This window comes from Lissotriton vulgaris, chromosome 2_1 (assembly GCF_964263255.1).
Source record: "Lissotriton vulgaris chromosome 2_1, aLisVul1.2, whole genome shotgun sequence".
In the NCBI taxonomy this organism is placed as follows: domain Eukaryota; kingdom Metazoa; phylum Chordata; class Amphibia; order Caudata; family Salamandridae; genus Lissotriton; species Lissotriton vulgaris.
This window is the reverse complement of record NC_141687.1, coordinates 749,369,000-749,386,751: the sequence shown is the minus strand read 5'-3', so window position 1 is coordinate 749,386,751 and position 17,752 is coordinate 749,369,000. Positions and strand designations below refer to the sequence as shown.

At 40.9% G+C, this 17,752-nt stretch overlaps 1 protein-coding gene across 2 annotated transcripts in view; it reads right to left on the bottom strand.

Moving 5' to 3' along the window:
* Nucleotides 1-17,752, bottom strand: part of LOC147731085 (uncharacterized) — a 400,147-nt gene that overhangs the window by 307,915 nt on the left and 74,480 nt on the right. For both annotated transcript variants that reach the window (XM_086956050.1, XM_086956051.1), the window contains exon 6: nt 9,287-9,664. In XM_086956050.1, coding sequence (XP_086812176.1) covers nt 9,287-9,664 — 378 coding nt within the window. The remainder of the gene's footprint in view (nt 1-9,286; nt 9,665-17,752) is intronic.

Below are 17,752 nucleotides of genomic sequence, written 5' to 3'. Positions count from 1 at the left end.
GGAAAGCACCCTAGAGAGACCATTTCCAGCAAATACCATTCCTAGGATGGCCCATTCCTTATAGTAAACACCTTTAAAGTGTCTGCCATGTTTATGAAAGCTCAAATAGATCCATTGCTTTCCTTTTATGTTAAGTACCCCACTATAGCCACTTTCTTTATCGTCTCTGTCTACCTCTTTTTTTATCTCGGTTGATAGCAGGGAAATGCCCACACCGTATTATTTTTTTTTCATCTCATCTCTTCATGGCTCTTCCTAAAGTCAATATTCTTCCTCACCTCCCTCCTCACAATGTGTTATATTTTTACCTCCGTTTCTACACCAGTTTTTCTACCTCATCTATATTCTATTACTTACCTTTCTACATACACCACTGTACCTCTAACCCTACATAAAGCCATGTACCTTTACTCCTACCTATACCTAAATATGTGTACCGTTTATTATACTGTAGTATGTCTACATATGTCTATGCCATGGAAACTATATACCTGCTTATAACTTGGTATCTCCACCTTTGCTCATAGCTTAATACCTCATCCCTACCTTCTCAGTAGTACCTCCACCCCATATATACTCGAGTACCACTGCTGTTGCCTATAACATAGTACCACATCAATGTACTAGTACATCTACATTTAGTACCTCACCAATAGATATCCTAGTTCCTCGACCTCTATGCTAGTATCACTACATCCACCTATATCGTAGTACCTACACACCTACCTATACTCTAGAACCTCTAAGGCTAATTATTTTCCAGTACCGCTACCTATACCCTAATATGTCTACCACTATTGCTATCCTAGCATCTCTGCACAAATACATGGCAGGAGAAAAAGAGGCAGGAGTAACGGACAGAAGGGAGTGATGTTTTTCTGAACAATGTAGTCCCTTTTTCTTGTGTTTTTGTTGAATGTCCTCACATTCTTTGATATAAAGGGTTTTCTCATTTTAGGAATTCACTAAAATGGAGGTTCACCGAACAGAGGTCCTCCAGCTGGTGCTCTCCAGTCTATTTTTTTCCGATATGAGATAGAGACCTAGAGAGTGCAGGGCCTCTTCAAGGATGCAGGTTTCCTTGGAATGAAATGTAGAGGCAAGTATGCTCATAGTATGAGAGCGAGAGAGGAATTTTGAGCATCTACCCGAGAAAATAATCTAAAGCTCCAACAAGCTGAGAGATTAAAGTTTGCTTATCTTTCCGGCAGAGGTAATGCCTAGAAATGATGCAAGATTCCCAGACAGCAGGTTTTGCATGGTTGAGTCCATTGGCCGACAGACATGTTCTTTAAATGTGGCAGTATCAGATTAAGGTCCCGCCTAGATGGAGGTTTCCAACCAGTGGAAACAGCTGGACAATCCCTAAAAACATGACACTAACAGCTTCCTTTCACAGAGAGAAATAATACACTAGCTGCTATAACACCTGTAATATGCTATTAGGTGTTAGGTGAATGAGAGTGCATGCCCAGAGACTAGATCCACATTCTCGATTGTGTTCATTTAAATGATCCCGATTAAATTGTATTTTGACTTTTGCAATGCCGTGTGAGCGCTGCAGGTTTCTAATATTTAAGGCATCAGTAGCAAAGTCACCAGTGCAAGAGCCTGATTGGTAGATGCTCCATGGGAGGGTATGTGACTATGTCTGCAATGTTTACTGGGCATGACTGGTGCTGTTGAGCCTGGGCTGACGTATCATTTGTGCTGCTCTATCAGCAAGTCCTGGCACCAACATCAATGGAATGACCACTATAGGACACATGACCCTAGTCACACTGATTGCTGGAGTGCAACTGGTTACATCAAGACCGCATCCCCTCTGCTGAGAACAACAAATGCAGATCTACCTCTTTGTGATTAGTTACAGAAGTGCAGTTTGAGTCCCAATACAAAACAAACAGAAACTTATATCAACATATTCCTTACTAAATAAGATCATAAATCCAATGCTAGGAGCGTGGCTTGGGCGCCGTGGCAAAATGGCAGATCCTGCGTGAGCTCCGCTCTTCAGCGGGACTTGTATTCTTTTGAGAGCCGATTCTATGCCACCTTCGTTTGCCGGAGCAATGGGCTTTGATTCCAGAAGATGCGGTGCACACCTTGACTGTTTTAGCAGCACTTCACTGCCCTAGGTATTCAGCTATGGACTTCGCTGCTTTCTACTCACTGAGACGCGGGCGGCCGTCATTTTAGTTCGCCACGCCTGCGTCTCTTCATCCGCCCGGTAATTTTTCACGTATTATTAATTTCTCGAAGCCCCTTTCACCGGGAACATGTTTAAAGAGATCTATCAGCAAAATGTTCCTGGGTGGCAGTAATTATTGGTCTTTCTTATGACTCCAGCGTGGGAAAGGATTATTTTTTCTGCATAGAGCTACATGTTTGTTTTGCTGGCTTTCTGCAATATTATAAGTATGCAGGGTTTTCAAATCCTAACCTCTATGTATTGCAGTAGTTTTTTCCTCAGTTAAAATGCGGTTGGCTGCCATTTCAGGTTACTGCGCACATTCATATTCGGCAACGTTTTTTCCTGCTGTCTTTTAAGGAGTTTTTCTATCGGCAACCTATTTAAGCACTTCAAGTTGAAGAACGCACTTGGATGTCAACAGTCTTCGGACTTAATTTTTGTTTCCAAAGTGGAGAAGGCTTATTGTAGCTCATGGAGTTATTCATTTGATCCGATGATCTTGTGCAACGATTTGGGTTTGTACTGATTCAAGTTTCAATTATTATAGCCTATCCTAGTTTTATGACGTCAATTCTCATGCTGGAGATGTGGGCAGCCGCCATTATTGGTCGCTGAGCTCACGTTTCAATATTCTTTTACTACAATACGGATATCACAATGTAACTTTCATACGGCTTTCACTGAATTGGATAAGACTCCAACTTTGTGTTTCCAATACTAGTGTTCCTCTCTCAAGTGCTGAACTCCTATACTTGTGCTTGATTTCGCCTTTGATGTCGTCAGCTGGGGAGACTATTATCATCAGTGTTTTCCCTGAGGAACGATATCTGTGCATTCTATGAGTTCCTCTTCACGTGTGTACTCATTTCAAATTCCAATCTCATTGGACTATTTTACTGAGGTCTTTACACAGTTCTCTTTTTATCTCTACTATAATGGCCAACGACTCAAACTCTGCCAGGTCCTCTGTCACGGGCACGAAACCAAAGAGATATAAAAATGACCCATCGTCTCCTATTCACTCCTCACAGAACCCGGTTTTGGACTCTATCTTAGATGAAGTGCGGGGTCTTCAACCTTTTATGTCTGCAACTAATGAAAAATTAAAGCAAATTGAGGAGAGATGGATTGTTATGGAAAGCAAAGTACTGGACCTGGAACAACGTGTTAGCGACCTACAGGAAATCTCCACAAAGATTCCAGTACTAGAGCAGGAAATTCATGAAACTGAAAATCCACACAGAGGACTTAGAAAATCGTAACCGTCGAAACAACCTACGCCTATATGGTCGTCCGGAAAATGTTGAAGGTTCCAATATGGTACTGTATCTTCAGAAATTCCTACCTGAGCTTCTCAGGCTTCCATCTTCAACCACTCCCCTCAACATACAAAGAGCTCATCGTTTGTGTCGCCTTATTCAAATCCCACGAAACCATGTGGCATCATTATGCTATTTCTGGAGTTTACTGAACTAATGAATGTCCTGAGGGCTGCTAAACTCAAACGTCGTCTTATTTGGTCTGGTCCTAACATCTTCATCTCGCAAGACATCTCCAATGCAACCAACGCACGTCGGAAAGAGTTCCTCACCTTGCGTCCCCAGATCAGACATCTTAATATTCAATACGGAATACTTCATCCATGTCTCTGCAAGATTACCCATGATGGGCGCTCACGATCCTTTGATGATCCTGAAAAACTCAAACTTTTTCTTCATTCCTTTTCTTCCACTGGAATGGATACTAACACCTGATTTTCTGTTTCGTTCTTTTCTCTTTGTCTTTCTCTAACTAGCTCATCAGGACTGCCTCTTTAAACTCATTTGTTTTCCTTTTCTCAAATCTCTTTGACATGTATTACCTTCGTTTTGTTTATTTTTTCTCTCTCTTTTACATGTTTTACCTCTCATTGAGGTTCTCGTTTTTCTACATCTTGTATTCATCCTTATGAGATCCACTTTGCCCTGCGTCACTATGCTCCCTCTTCATTGTTTTCTCTTCATTTTACAGATCCGGCTGTTTTGCCTTGATCTGTTTGTTCGCTTCCTTCTCTTTATACTCTCTCTTTTTCTTCATCTTTTCTCATCTTCTGCTCTATCCTTTTCTACATGCTTTTTTATTAAAATTATCTCTATTTGTTCAACATTGTCCTTTGTCATTGATTTATTGTTAATGTACCTTGGTAATGTGGGTTTTTCTGTAGTATTCTCCATATGTAATTTCTTTTTGTGGTGTGTTTTCTCTTGTAGTTATATCCTTGAAGTGTATCAACTCCAACCGTCTTATACCCTCCCATCCCTCCATTATGTGTAACTTTTTCACATGGAACGTCCGTGGTCTTGGGAGTCCAGTCAAAAGGCAAAAGGTACTGTCTCATTTATCAAAACTAAATTCTCAGATTTCTTTTCTTCAGGAAACTCATTGTACTGATGTGGAGTCTCTAAAGTTGAAAAGGCAATGGGTGGGTCAAGTTGTTTTTTCTCCTTTATCCAACAAAAAGGGGGTGTTGCTATATTGTTTAATAAAGCTTTGGCAGTACAAATTTTATCCATACAGAATGATGATGATGGACGATGGGTAATGGCGAAGATTGTGGTACAAAATAAAACGTTAGTTTTGTTAAATATTTATGGTCCTGTTAAGCCAGATCCTAAATTTTGGAATGATATTAAAATTCTACTTTCTCCAGTTGATTGCCCTAATATTATTGTTGCTGGCGACTTCAATCAATGGTTGGACCCTTTTTCCGATAGATTGTCCAAATGTAAATTTCAACCTGATAAATCTCTAAAATGTTTTTAATCGGCCATTGCTTCTCGTTCATTGTATGATGTTTGGAAGACTTGTAATCCTGGTTTACTTGAATTAACTTTTTTTTTTTCTAATGTACATAGGATTGATTATATTTTGGTCAGTAATTCCTTGCTTCCTTCTATCCAAAACTCTGAAATTGGATCTATTTTTATATCGGACCATGCCCCTGTTCACACTGTTCTGGACCTTTCACTTACCTCCTCTCAATTTAGCCGATGGAAACTTAATACTTTTTTATTATTGGACACGGTTTTAATCAAAGAAGCTACCACTTTTAATAATGAATATTTTAGTATCAATAACCCATTGGATACTTCTATTCCTAATAACTGGGATTCTTTTAAGGCTGCTTTTCGTGCCTTCACCATTTCTTATGTATCGAAAAAAAAGAAAACCACCAGGAAGAAATATGAGGATCAGCTACAAAAATCAAAGGCTTAGAACATGCGTATTTTACTTCTCAATCATCTTCTGCCCTTCATGATTTGATTAAAGCAAAAGCTGAACTTAACAAATTAGCGACAATTGAAGCATGTAATATTTTGCTTAAAATTAAATCTAAATATCATGGATGTCAGAATAAAACGGGTAAGGTGTTAACTATTTAAAAATTAAATCTGAACGTAAGAATATTGGCCCTATTCTTAATGAATCTACTAAAAAACTAGTCTCATCAGATGAGGACATTGCCGAGGTCTTTCATGAATAATATAAATCTCTTTACTCTGATGATACTTTTCCCACTAATCAAAATTTAAACACCTTCTTCTCAGGTCTCCCTTCCCCACCATCTTTCCCTGATGAATTTAACACATTAGAGAAAGACATCACTCTTCAGGAGGTAACCAATGCTATCAAATCTCTAAAAAAGTCAAAAGCCCCAGGACCCGATGGTCTGTCTGTAGAATTTTACAACACCTTTAACACCATTTTTGTCCCCAAGCTCCAGACACTTTTTTAACTCCTTTATTGCAGACGCCAATGTATCTGGATCTTTTATGGATGCCTTAATTGTTATAATACCTTAACCTGATAAAGACCAATCTTATTGTAAAAATTACCGTCCTATATCGTTAATCAATTATGATTGCAAAATGTTTGCCAAAATTCTCGCATCACGACTTGAAACTATCATTCTTCTTCTGATCAAAACTGATCAAGTTGGGTTTGTGAAAGGCAGATTGGCATCTGATAAAGCTCGGATGTTTGCTAATATAATTTCATATGGCAAAAAATATGAATCTCCCCTTGCAGCCTTGTCTTTAGATGCGGAAAAGGTACTTGACCGTATTAATTGGCAATTCATGTTTCAAACTCTACAATGGTTTGGTTTTGGGCCTTTTTTTATCTCTTATATGAAACTTTTGTACTCTTGTCCTCGAGCCAGTATTTTTGTTAATAATCATTTCTCCAAAAAAATTTCTCTGTCCAGAGGCACAAGGCAGGGATGTCCCCTTTATTATTTATCCTATGCCCTGAACCATTTCTAGAGCATATTCGTATTAACTCTCAGATCGCTGGCTTCAAACATAACTCTGTAGAAACTAAATTATCTGCTTATGCAGATGATATATTGATATATATGTCTAATCCTGTTGAATCTCTCCCACATTTTATGAATGAAGTTCGATTATACTATAGTATTTCTGGTTACAAACTCAACCTCTCAAAGACAGAAGTCTTGCCCTTAAACTCTGTATGCTATCAATTTATGTTTTATGATACTAATTTTGCTTGGTGTCCTTCAAAAATCGAATACCTCGGCATTTGGTTTTCGTCATCCCTAAATGATACAATTAAATTCATGTTTTATGCATTATTAAATAAAATCCAATCACTCCTCCTTACTTGGTCCCCCCTGTATCTTTCCTGGCGGGCAGGTTAGATACTATTAAAATGATGATTGTACCTCATGTTTTATATACATTGTCTATGCTTCCTATCAGAATTACCAATGTATATTTTTCTTGAATTAACTCTGCTTGTACAAAATTTCTGTGGAACAATAAACACCCAAGAATTGCTCTAAACAAACTCATTCCTCCTAAGGATGAAGGTGGTGTGCGTTTCCCAAACTTTAAAGCTTATCATTCAGCTTTTTCGATTAAACAATCTTTTGCGTTAGCTTATGATTTTGAGGATATTTCTGTCCCAAGATGGATCCTTTTTGAACGTTCCTTATTAAAAGATTTTTCTTTTCAACATGTAATTTTTATGTCAAACTGCACTTTTTTGTCCACTAACCCTGTTTTAAAATACTCCCAAACTTTATTATACAACACATTTTCTATGGATTTTACTCCACTTAAATGTTTTTTGTCCTCCACTGTATGGTATAATAAATTTCTTAAATATAAAGGCAAATCATTTTACTACAAATACTGGAAAGAAAAAGGTCATATTTTTGTGCATCAGTTACTTCACAACTACTCTATTGTTCCCTTTCATGCCTTACAAACACGCTATCAATTACCTGATTCTTTTCTCAATTAATATATTATTATTAATGCCGTACAATCTCATCTAGCCACTTTTCCCTCTCCACCTCACACACCGTCAATATCCCCTTCTACTCCTCTATACCCCTTATTTTCAACTCACAGACCTAAAGCCGCTCTTGTATATAAGGTATTGTTATCAAATGTTATTGAAAGACCTAAGTGTCATATTGAGATTGCATGGGAAACTGATTTGTCCGTTTCTTTTCCTATTACAACTTTGGATAAGCTGTGGTCCAAGTTATTCAAAGTTTCTGCTGCTGTTCGTATAACCCAATCTTTGTATTTTATTTACCAAAGAGCTAATATTACTCCTGTTAGTATTTGTAAATTTTCACCAGCTTCTTCTCCATTATGTTGGTCATGTTCCAATGAAACGGGCAGGTTAAAACATCAACTTTATGAGTGTTTTAATGTTTTATCCTTTTGGAACTCTGTTTGGTATATTTGCATGTCAATATTTAAATTCAATGTTACTTTAACACTACAGAATGTTTTTCTAGGTTCCTTATCATCTGATGTGGATGTTGTATCTTCTGTTTCCAGATTATATGATCTTTTTATTGCATTACCTTTTAAAGTTATTCTATCATCCTGGAAAGACGATTCTAAAATATCTATACTACCTTGGGGGAATTTTATTTGTGATGAACACAGGATTGCTACTGTTTCCTCGTCTTCTCTTTCTCAAAAAATTAAATCTGATCTTCTTTGGCTTCCTTTCACTACATATCTTTCCTCACACTCTCCTATACATTAATTCTTTTCCTCTCTTTTTCCATAATATTCTCCCACACCATTTTGGTTCTTCCTTTCCTTTTTTTCTCTATCTCTCTTCTCTTCTTCCTACCTTTTTATTTCCTACTTTCCTTTACTTCTCTCTATTTAATTATAACATAGCTATTTCAGCATATGTTATTTGCCTGACTGTTTATTAAATTATGTTATGTATGTTTTATTATGGCTTCTACCCTTCCTCCATTTTATTGTTTCCATTTTCTCTTTTATCTTATGTATTTAAAAAACGTAATAAAAACTTCTAAAAAAAAAAAACTAATGCTACATATAATATGGGAATTCTTGCAAATACTCCCATTGTAATACACATGTTAATGAGCACGCTGGACCTGTATACAATACCTACCACGCTGGTTCTGTACAAAATACCAATACATTTAACTTGTAAACTCTGTACTGTGTTTGGCAAAAGATCACCGCTTGCTTAATATACGATTTCCAAGAATCAACTTCGATGTATTCCCTGCCTTAGTAAACAGGGTTGCGTTCTAGTTTATTACATTAACAGATTTGAAAAGAACATCACAGAAGGAATAGGATTAAAGGAATAAAAGGCTAGGGGCCTCATTACAAGCGGCCTCTAGCATTGGCTGGTACTCCCCCCACCCTGGAGTTCTTTATACTGAGGTTACCAGTAACTCAAGCGGATGGAAAAAATAAGTATCTTCATGAGTTGGACCGTAAGGGTCCTCTAATAAATGAGGAATTACTGGGGAATTGGTATTTCCTGGTCCTATTTCCCAAGTAATTAATTCCCTTTTCCCTAACACTTTCTCATTGATATTTTGGCTGCTATCAGGAGCCACAATCTCTGTGTGAAAGTTAAGAGGTCCACTACGTTCACATAGATCTCGTATTTGCGATGAAGCGTTAATAAATATAGATTTGATACATTAAGAGACTCTTCGAAATGAGGGCCTTCATCAAAGAATGTACATATCTCATTGTGCACACATTCTAAACTTAGAATTATTTATTGTACCTGTAACCTCCAGGGTCGCCTTGCTTGCCCCTTCATGTCTCGTTGACTTGTGCACAGTTTTACATATGAAGTCTGACCCGTGATGATCCGAAATAGTTGGCGTGAACTTCAGCATACTTGTGACGCAGTGTGTTCTGTCCGGAAATGGAACGTGGCTAATGCTATGTGTGTATCCGGGTTCTTCTCTTAATCCCTCCGCATTGATGGCTTCGTTTTGAAATCTGGCCTCAGCAATCTCTAGTAGGCCCCCATTGTGACTCCTGCACCAGATGATGGATATATCCTTTGGCTTGAAGCAACTTATCAGGCAGGTCAAAGCGCAATCCTCATGTTGGACAAGGGGGCGTGGCATAAAGATTTTGGACATTCTCTGCGCAGCTGAAAGAAATGCAGAATAAAGAACACGTGACCACAAACATGATATATGCTTTAACGTCATTTGTGACAATTTGTGTGATTTGCATATAAGTGTGTAACAATACGTAAACTGTGTATTATGAGAGCAGAGAATGCGGTCTAATAAAGTCCCAATTCACATGTACCTCCTACAAGTTTGTTTCCTCTTCGGCGCAGGGTACCCCATGTTTGAGGTAAGCTGCTGCCATTCAAATGGTATTAGGTGTGCTGTGCATTTCACCTGCATCCATCTATGTTTCTGAGCTTCTTGTCTCCCAGTCCAACCTTGTGTTCTCCATGCCGGGGCTACTAAAAGTTACATCTTCTCTTTATGCTTAGTTATAATCAGCTACCTTGAGACTCGGTTCGACCGCACTGACTGAGTACTTAGACACTATGCAACTGTTCTGGTTAGATCGTGCTCACAGCACCTATTTAGACTTGCCAATCACCATTGAAGAAATTGAGCAAGTCATTAGGACCTGCTCAGGGACAAAGCATCTGGACGTGATGGGCTCACCACTACTTTTTATAAAGAGTTTGCCTCACTGCTGGTCCCACACCTTCTAGCCATGTACTGGGACTCCCTAGAAGTAGGCATCCTGCGCCCTTACTGAGGGAGGCGGTTATTATTGCACTCCTTAAACTGAATAAACCGGCCAGCTGCTGTGACTCCTACCAAACCTTTTCACTAATAAAAGTTGACAATAAAATGCAAGCTAAGATCCTCACAAATCGATTGCAGCCCTCCTGCCCCTGATTGTAAGACCAGATCAGTCAGGCTTCATCCCTGGACATTCTACTTCGCACAACCTTCAGACCACTTCCGCAGTGAAGCACCAACACGACAATCAATTCTCTGCATCCGCTGCCGTACTCGATGCCACTAAGGTGTTTGTATCCCTAGAGTGAGCATAACTCGTTTGCCTCCTGGCGCGGCTTGGCTTTAGCCCACGTTTCATCAAGCAATTACAACTCCTTTACACTCTTCCCACGGCTCAAGTGTGCTTAAATAGGCCAATCTCTCATCCATACCCAGTCACCCAGGCCAGACAGCAGGGGTGCCCGCTATCACTGTATCACGCTACTTTTCGCCATCACGATAGAGCCGTTGTCGGCGAGGCTCTGGCGGCATCAAATGAACAGAGTTATTGGTTTTACCACCAGGGGATTGATGGTATCGAAGTACGCGGATGACATCACTTTATATGCATGCGACCCACGGGAGACCATGGCTCCTCGGAGGCGAGAGGTTGTGTTATTCCGCGGCTATTCAGGTATATAGGTTTATTGAGCTGGATCTATATTATTCCCTCTTACCGATAGTACACAGCCATTCCAAACTGAGTACCCTCTGAAATGGGCAATGGACCTGGTCAGATACCTGGGCATATGTCTCAGGCATGATACGCAACAACTAAGACGAACAAATTACAGCCGGGCCATGGCCTGATTAGAGGACAGAGTACCTACTTTGTCCAAACTGCCCCTATTCCTTGCTGCCTGTATTGCGACAGCGAAGATGATCATCCTTCCAAATTCCTCTACCTCTTCCTTAATATCCCTCTACCACTCATGGCTCACTTCCTCAAACGTTTCAAATATAACATAGTGACACTTATATGGGCGGGTAAACAACCACGGGTCTCCTGGGAGCTCCTCACTCTACCACTCGCATTGTGAGGGTTAGGCGCACCAGCCATGAAATTAGATGCTTATTGAACCCAAGCTCAATTCCTTCACTTTATAGCTATACCCAGCTCCATTCCAACTACATACTGCAATTGAGACAGACAGACGCTGCCCTGTGTCTGTTATCAACAGCGTTATATCTACCCCATAGGCATCCAAGGGTTGAAATTGTCACGGTTGAGTGCGTATGCTGGGCATGGGAGGGTCTGGGAAAAGGGCAGAGCTGTCACTCCTTTATGCCCCCTCAATCCCACCATCCAACAACCCCTTGATACCACTGCTACTACACAAACCTGCACATAAGCACAATCGCAGACTGCTATCAGACCTGTACCCTGATGGTCAGTTCCTTCTACCATCCCCATTCGAGGCCACGGCATATCCGCCCCCCACTCTACTGAATACCCTACTATACTATCAATTATGGGCTACATGTCGCACACTACCAGCCACGTTTCCATCGTTGCCACCAGACCTCGCAGCGCTGGAACATATCCTCACCTCCCCATCCCCACGTAAACTGATAACATGTCTCTACAGCACTATGCAGAATTTCTCGCTAGTTGCTTTCCCAAAAGCACGAGTTACATGGGAGGAGGACACTGTCCCAGCATTAATTTATGCGCAGTAATTGAAGCTGTTCTCCACCAATTACAGACTATGCCTCGTTCACTCTAAATTTCTGCATCATCTCTATCCCCTTTACAACTATTCAATATGGGGCTAGTTCCAGACCCTCACTGTCAATGCTGAAGCTCACCCCAAGCTTCCTTTATCCATCTCGCTTGGCAGTGCCCAAGGGTGGGGTCCTTCAAGAGGTAGGTGTACGAGCATATACTGAAGAATCACCGGACACCTGCTCCCTTATTACCCCCCTGGTGGGTCTGCTGAATTATTTTAAGAATACACCCAGCAAGAACCGTCGTCTAACTGCCATGCTTCTCCTGTTGGCTAAGCGGAGGGTGGCCATACACTGGTGTAGGAACTCACTCCCACTGTCAAAGCATGGCTTTGTGATGTAACATATTTCCAAGAGCAGTTGACCAACTTCCTGGTACTTATGCTGATCCGCTCCCGTCCCAAAGATATCTGGGAGCAATTTACCTCCTTCGTTCACAAGAGGGACTCAAACTCGCCAGCACTCGCTTTAATGCCCTGAAAACTATGTCAAGCTATGGCTTTGCATGTTTGCCTCTAGTCCTGTAGACGTGACTCCTGGCAGACTCGACAATCCATTTGCACTAAGACTACATGTCCTTTCAATGTGATTTTATAGTCATTTTACTGTTACTTTTGCCTTTGTGCTTGCACAAATTCCTACATATGACAATTTGCACAACATCATGTGCATTGTGTTCTGATCAAGATTATTCACTCGTGGCAATGTTCCTTTGTAATCCTCCCCTCCTATTTCCACGCTTCTCACCTCCCCTTGCTTCCCTACCTCCTGTCCCGCTGGCTTTGCTGTTGTCTTGTTTATAATGATAAAAGTCAATAAAAATAGTTTTTAAAAAAACATTCAAATGGTATTAGTACAGTGTTGTCTTGCTTCATTGAGCAAGATTTGCGCTATATAAATTACCTGAATTCAAAAAAATGAATAAATTATTGTTCAGGTCTTATATCTAATACTCGGAGTGTAACTGTGGGTGTCGCCCAGCTCAGGAGCAAAGCGTTTGAAGAGGCTTCTGTGTATTTTGAGAACGTTAAATCTAATGCAATGACTAAGCTGAGGAGGGACTCTACAGTACAATTGCCAGTATGTATATAACGAGCACATTGCTGTGGCACTGCACGGCAGTGTCAAACACGCAAAAAATCCTAAGGCTAGCATCCAGATCAGCGGAAAACTGGGAAAGAGAAAAGCAAAAAGTCAAGAAAAGGCACACTAGAAAGGGTCATTTCCGAAAAATACCATTCCCGGATGGCCCATTTCTTATAGTAAATAACTTTAATGTGTCTGCTGTTGCTGCAAGCTCACAAAGATCCATGGTGTTCCTTTTATGTCAAGTACCCCACCTTAGCCACCTTCTTTATCGTCTCTGTCTACCTTTTTTACATTTCGTTTGAAGGGAGGGAAATACCCACACCCTTTTATTTATTTCTCACCCCCTCTCTACATGCCGCTCCCTATACCCAATATTCTTCCTCACCTCCCTTGGCTGATGGGATACTTCGTCACAACTGTGATGGATATCCCATTTGCCGTATTACAAGTGCCATTGCATATAATGTACGTGTAATACAGAGCACGGGATAGCTATCAGGTTTGCGACGGAGTAACCTATCTGCCAAGATCAAAATCAGGCCCTATGTTCCCATAGTTCTATTATACAGAAGAATAATACCCCATTGGTGGGCACTTGTACTGCACCCTCTCAAAACCCAAAACCTTCAGGTCAAGCTGATTACATTCCCTCTTTCACTGAGGGAATATGGACCCTACAAAGGCTGTCTTGTTGCTAACTCATTCCCTTTTCCATTCCCCTGCCACCAGATAGGTGGCAGGGGAATGGGAAAGGGAAAACATGTTTGATAGGTCAGACATGAATCTTCAGGTATGGAATGGTAGCTCTCCACCCCGGGCTATTGCATATGAAAAGGAGGAGGATGCATGAAGCTAAGGAACTGTCAAAGAATGGGAAGCTGGAATTGTCGCCCAAGATAAAACTGTGTCCCACTCATGACACTACATTGTTTCAAGATTTTTAAACAAAGTGAGAAGTCAAATTGTTGGCTGCTTCACAACCCTACAAAGAATGTAAAATCGACAGGACAGCAAAGACCAAAGGTGAAAAGGGGAGTTACAAAATGGTTACAGTCTCATGTCTATAGCAAGGAGAAGACCCCTGATCCACCATTAATGAGAAGATCAGAGCTAAAGTAGAGGTGTGTGAGAATGTCCCATTGATAGTGTTACCAGAGGCAACAAGATGCACATTCAGATATTCTAAGTACTTTGATTACTCATTCTGGAAGGTGGGTCATTCAGAGTCCTTCAAACTCTCAGAAAGAACACTGCCCCAACTTCCGAAGCTTGTTTTCCTCAATTGCTTAATCCATATTTTCACACAGACCGAAGATAGAGATGCATACAAATGAGTGTGTAAGTTTATATGAGTATGCACACATGAAATTGTGTGTGTGCAGGTGAGTGTGCAGGGTCGGACTGGCTTATAGAGCTATCTGGCAGTGCCCGATGGGCTGGTCTGGGAGGTTAGTATATGGGCCAGCTATTTGGTTGTTTGCGGGCTGATTTTATGGTCTGCTGGGGCGGTTGTTACAGTTGTTTTTCCCTGAAATTAAAACAAACACTGCTTGCAACAAGCTCAAATTTACTCAGTCTTCTACACCATGATGAGCACGTAAACAGTTTGTTTTTTCAAGTTCAAAACTGCCCCAATTTGCAAACATGCTCCCCTGTCAAGCTATCTAATTCATTGGTGGGGTCCTCTTTTATTTTGGAGCCCTGGCTATCCCAATTCGACATGAGTGTGCACTTGAGTTTGTGTGCACAAGTGTGTATGGGCATGATATGGTGTACATGTGTACATGAGTGTGTATGTGCTTGTGAGTGTATGTGGAAATGACTGCATGCTTAGAAATATGAATTTGGATCTCAGAAGCCTCACTCAGCCTTGCAAGCTTCCGAGGTCAATAAAATGAGTACCACTGAGTTGGGTAAATGTGCGCTTTTGCAGATACATGTTATATATACACACTGTACCACTTATTGGGAAGTCTCAGTCTCATTCCCCCCTAGTATAATTGAATTAGATACACATACAGAGGTTCATGGTTGTTAAAAAATAGCAGGGTAACTTTTGCAGTTAACGAGACCCACTTTCTTTGGAAAGCCGTATGCAAGCTATGTTGACTTTCATCCTGCATTTTATACCAGTTTGAAATCAAGGTCAGTAGCTTGAAAGTGGATAGTAGCAGCACTGCGAGAGTCACTACTTCATATTTTGAAAGTGCCTGGTTAAGGTCAAAATATTTTATACCCCGTGGAGTCTAGTAGTCCCAGTTAGCCAGTTGCTGCTGGTGGGCGTGCCCGTCAAGCTTCAGAGTCTGATATTTTGGGAACCAGTGACCATAGATAAACAATTATTTTGTTTTGGGACAGTGATGCAAAGCATGTAAACACCATTTGTGAACGTCTATGTTTACATGCATTGATACATTAAAGCCAGGTCTGTTGCCAATGCTTGTTTTTTTATGGAGACGTGGGCAGCACTAGCGAATTTATGAAAAAGGAGATCATAAATCATTTGAAGGTCCAAGTTAGACAATTTCTCTGAAATTGCTCTAGTGGCAGCAGTGAAAAAATGCAGTCTATTGATTGTGTATGTATTTAATTTGTAATACCTTAAGTGTATTTTTATTCAGTATTTTACAGGGTCATTTATTGGATTAGAAAGAGAACCGTTTCCTCTTTGTTCCTAAAACATTTTTTAAGTGGCAGAGGAATCCCCATATCTCAGTATGCTTACAATTTTTTAAGAAACGTTTTTCACTGTGAACCTAGTCTAGAGTCACATGCTGTGCATTACTATAGGGATGTTTTTAATGGCGTATCTTTAGTTTGTTCATATCGTTGTTTTTTTACCGAACTGTTTGGATCCAAAAAACATGAAGGGGATGTTGTTATTTTTTATAAGTTCATATGTTGATTGTGTTTTATCCAAATCCTAAATCTGTGAGCAACTATGGACATGGTAGCTGCTCTAAGAGGCATGCATATCATAATACTCATGATTTAAACTGAACAATTATTTAGTGCAGGATTTAAATTAAGATATTGTAAGCATTTGCAAACTGTTGGAAATATGTTTTGGGGTTAGAAAACGAATGGCCTATAACGACTCTATATTGAGCCAGTCAAAAAAATAATCAGCTATTTAACCTTTATATAGCATCCGTTTCTAATGGGTAATTGAGGCTTTACTTTGTTTCGGTGGTTTTGCATTCCTGCAAATATATTTATCTTATCGCCCCAGGTGCCTGGACCTTGAGCTGTATTTTTCTTACTGACCTTCCGAGACATTCTTGCTTTTAAAAGAAAAAAAACAATTGAGGGTGGATTTTTTACTCCCGCTGAGAAACATTTCAGAGTGTAGGAATGTGGTAGGTAACAAGCAGGTATAGAGGTATCTTTCTTTAAAAATGTTTAGGCCGTGTTCTTCTCTGCCTCGAACCTTCAAGGACTATTAGTTCACCAGACCAGTCACTGAGTGCGAACTCTGACCTAACCAACCAGTTGCCCACTGTGTTTGCCAGATGGTTAATGTGCAGTGGAAGGCCATACCAAATGTAAAATGTAGAACATGTTATGCAGGCAATTAAGCCTCTTGCAGTGTTGGAGGTCAATTGGATTTCACATATTTCATTGCGTGCAAACCTTTTGTAGTCTTATAAAAAAAAGTAGACTTTTTTTTACCCTTTACCGCTCACTCCAGTGAGAATCTGATTAAAACATGGTACCGAAAACTCTGTCCACTAGATATCTTGAGCTCTTTTCATTCCCCTTATGCCATCCTGAGGTCTGTTATGCACACCGATTCTGACGGGGGCAAGACCCTATAGGTGGTTTGCATGGGCGGCTCCTCTGCAATGGCGGAGGAGCGTCACCCGACTAGCAGCGGCAGCAGGTAAAAAATAAAACGATATTCGATTATTGTTTTATTTTTAAGCAGCTGGCTCAGCCAGCGTGTGCAGGGAGGGGCCAGGCCAAGAGAGTGGGTAGGAGTAGTGATATGTGCACATATGTGTTTGTCTGGCCCAGGGCCGGCTCTAGGCATGTGCAAGCTGTGCACCTGTACAGGGCCACCAAACCCCAGGGGCCACCACGCCAATACATATCCTTAATATATTAATCCTCTGAGGATGGATACATATTTGCGTGGTGGACCCTGGCAGGGATTTGGCGGCCTCCAGCTCTGTTTCACTTCTAAACTCCCTGACCCCCTCCCCTCTTTACTGGCCTGCACGCTCCGCCCCGCCCGGACCCCCTCTTCCGGGCCCCCTACCCACGCTCCCTGCCCAGGGCCACCATGAGCCTAGAGCCGGCCCTGTCTGGCCTTCTCAGACCAACCAAAGCAGACGAGCACTTAGATTTGCTAAATGCTGCCGGGCTGGAGAAACCCCACAGACATCCTGATCTGAGCACAAGGTCTTTTCAACCCGCTCAGGCCAAGTGGATTGGACAGGGAGTCTGATGCAGCCCCAATGCCTGCTGGGCTACGAAAGAGGAAACACTCGGCGTGACGCAACCGGCAACGTAAGGTACGTTTTTTTCGTTTTTATTATACTTCCCCCTCCAGCACACCCTCACATCCCAAATCCCATTACCTTTTGCATGTGGTAGCTGCCACTGGT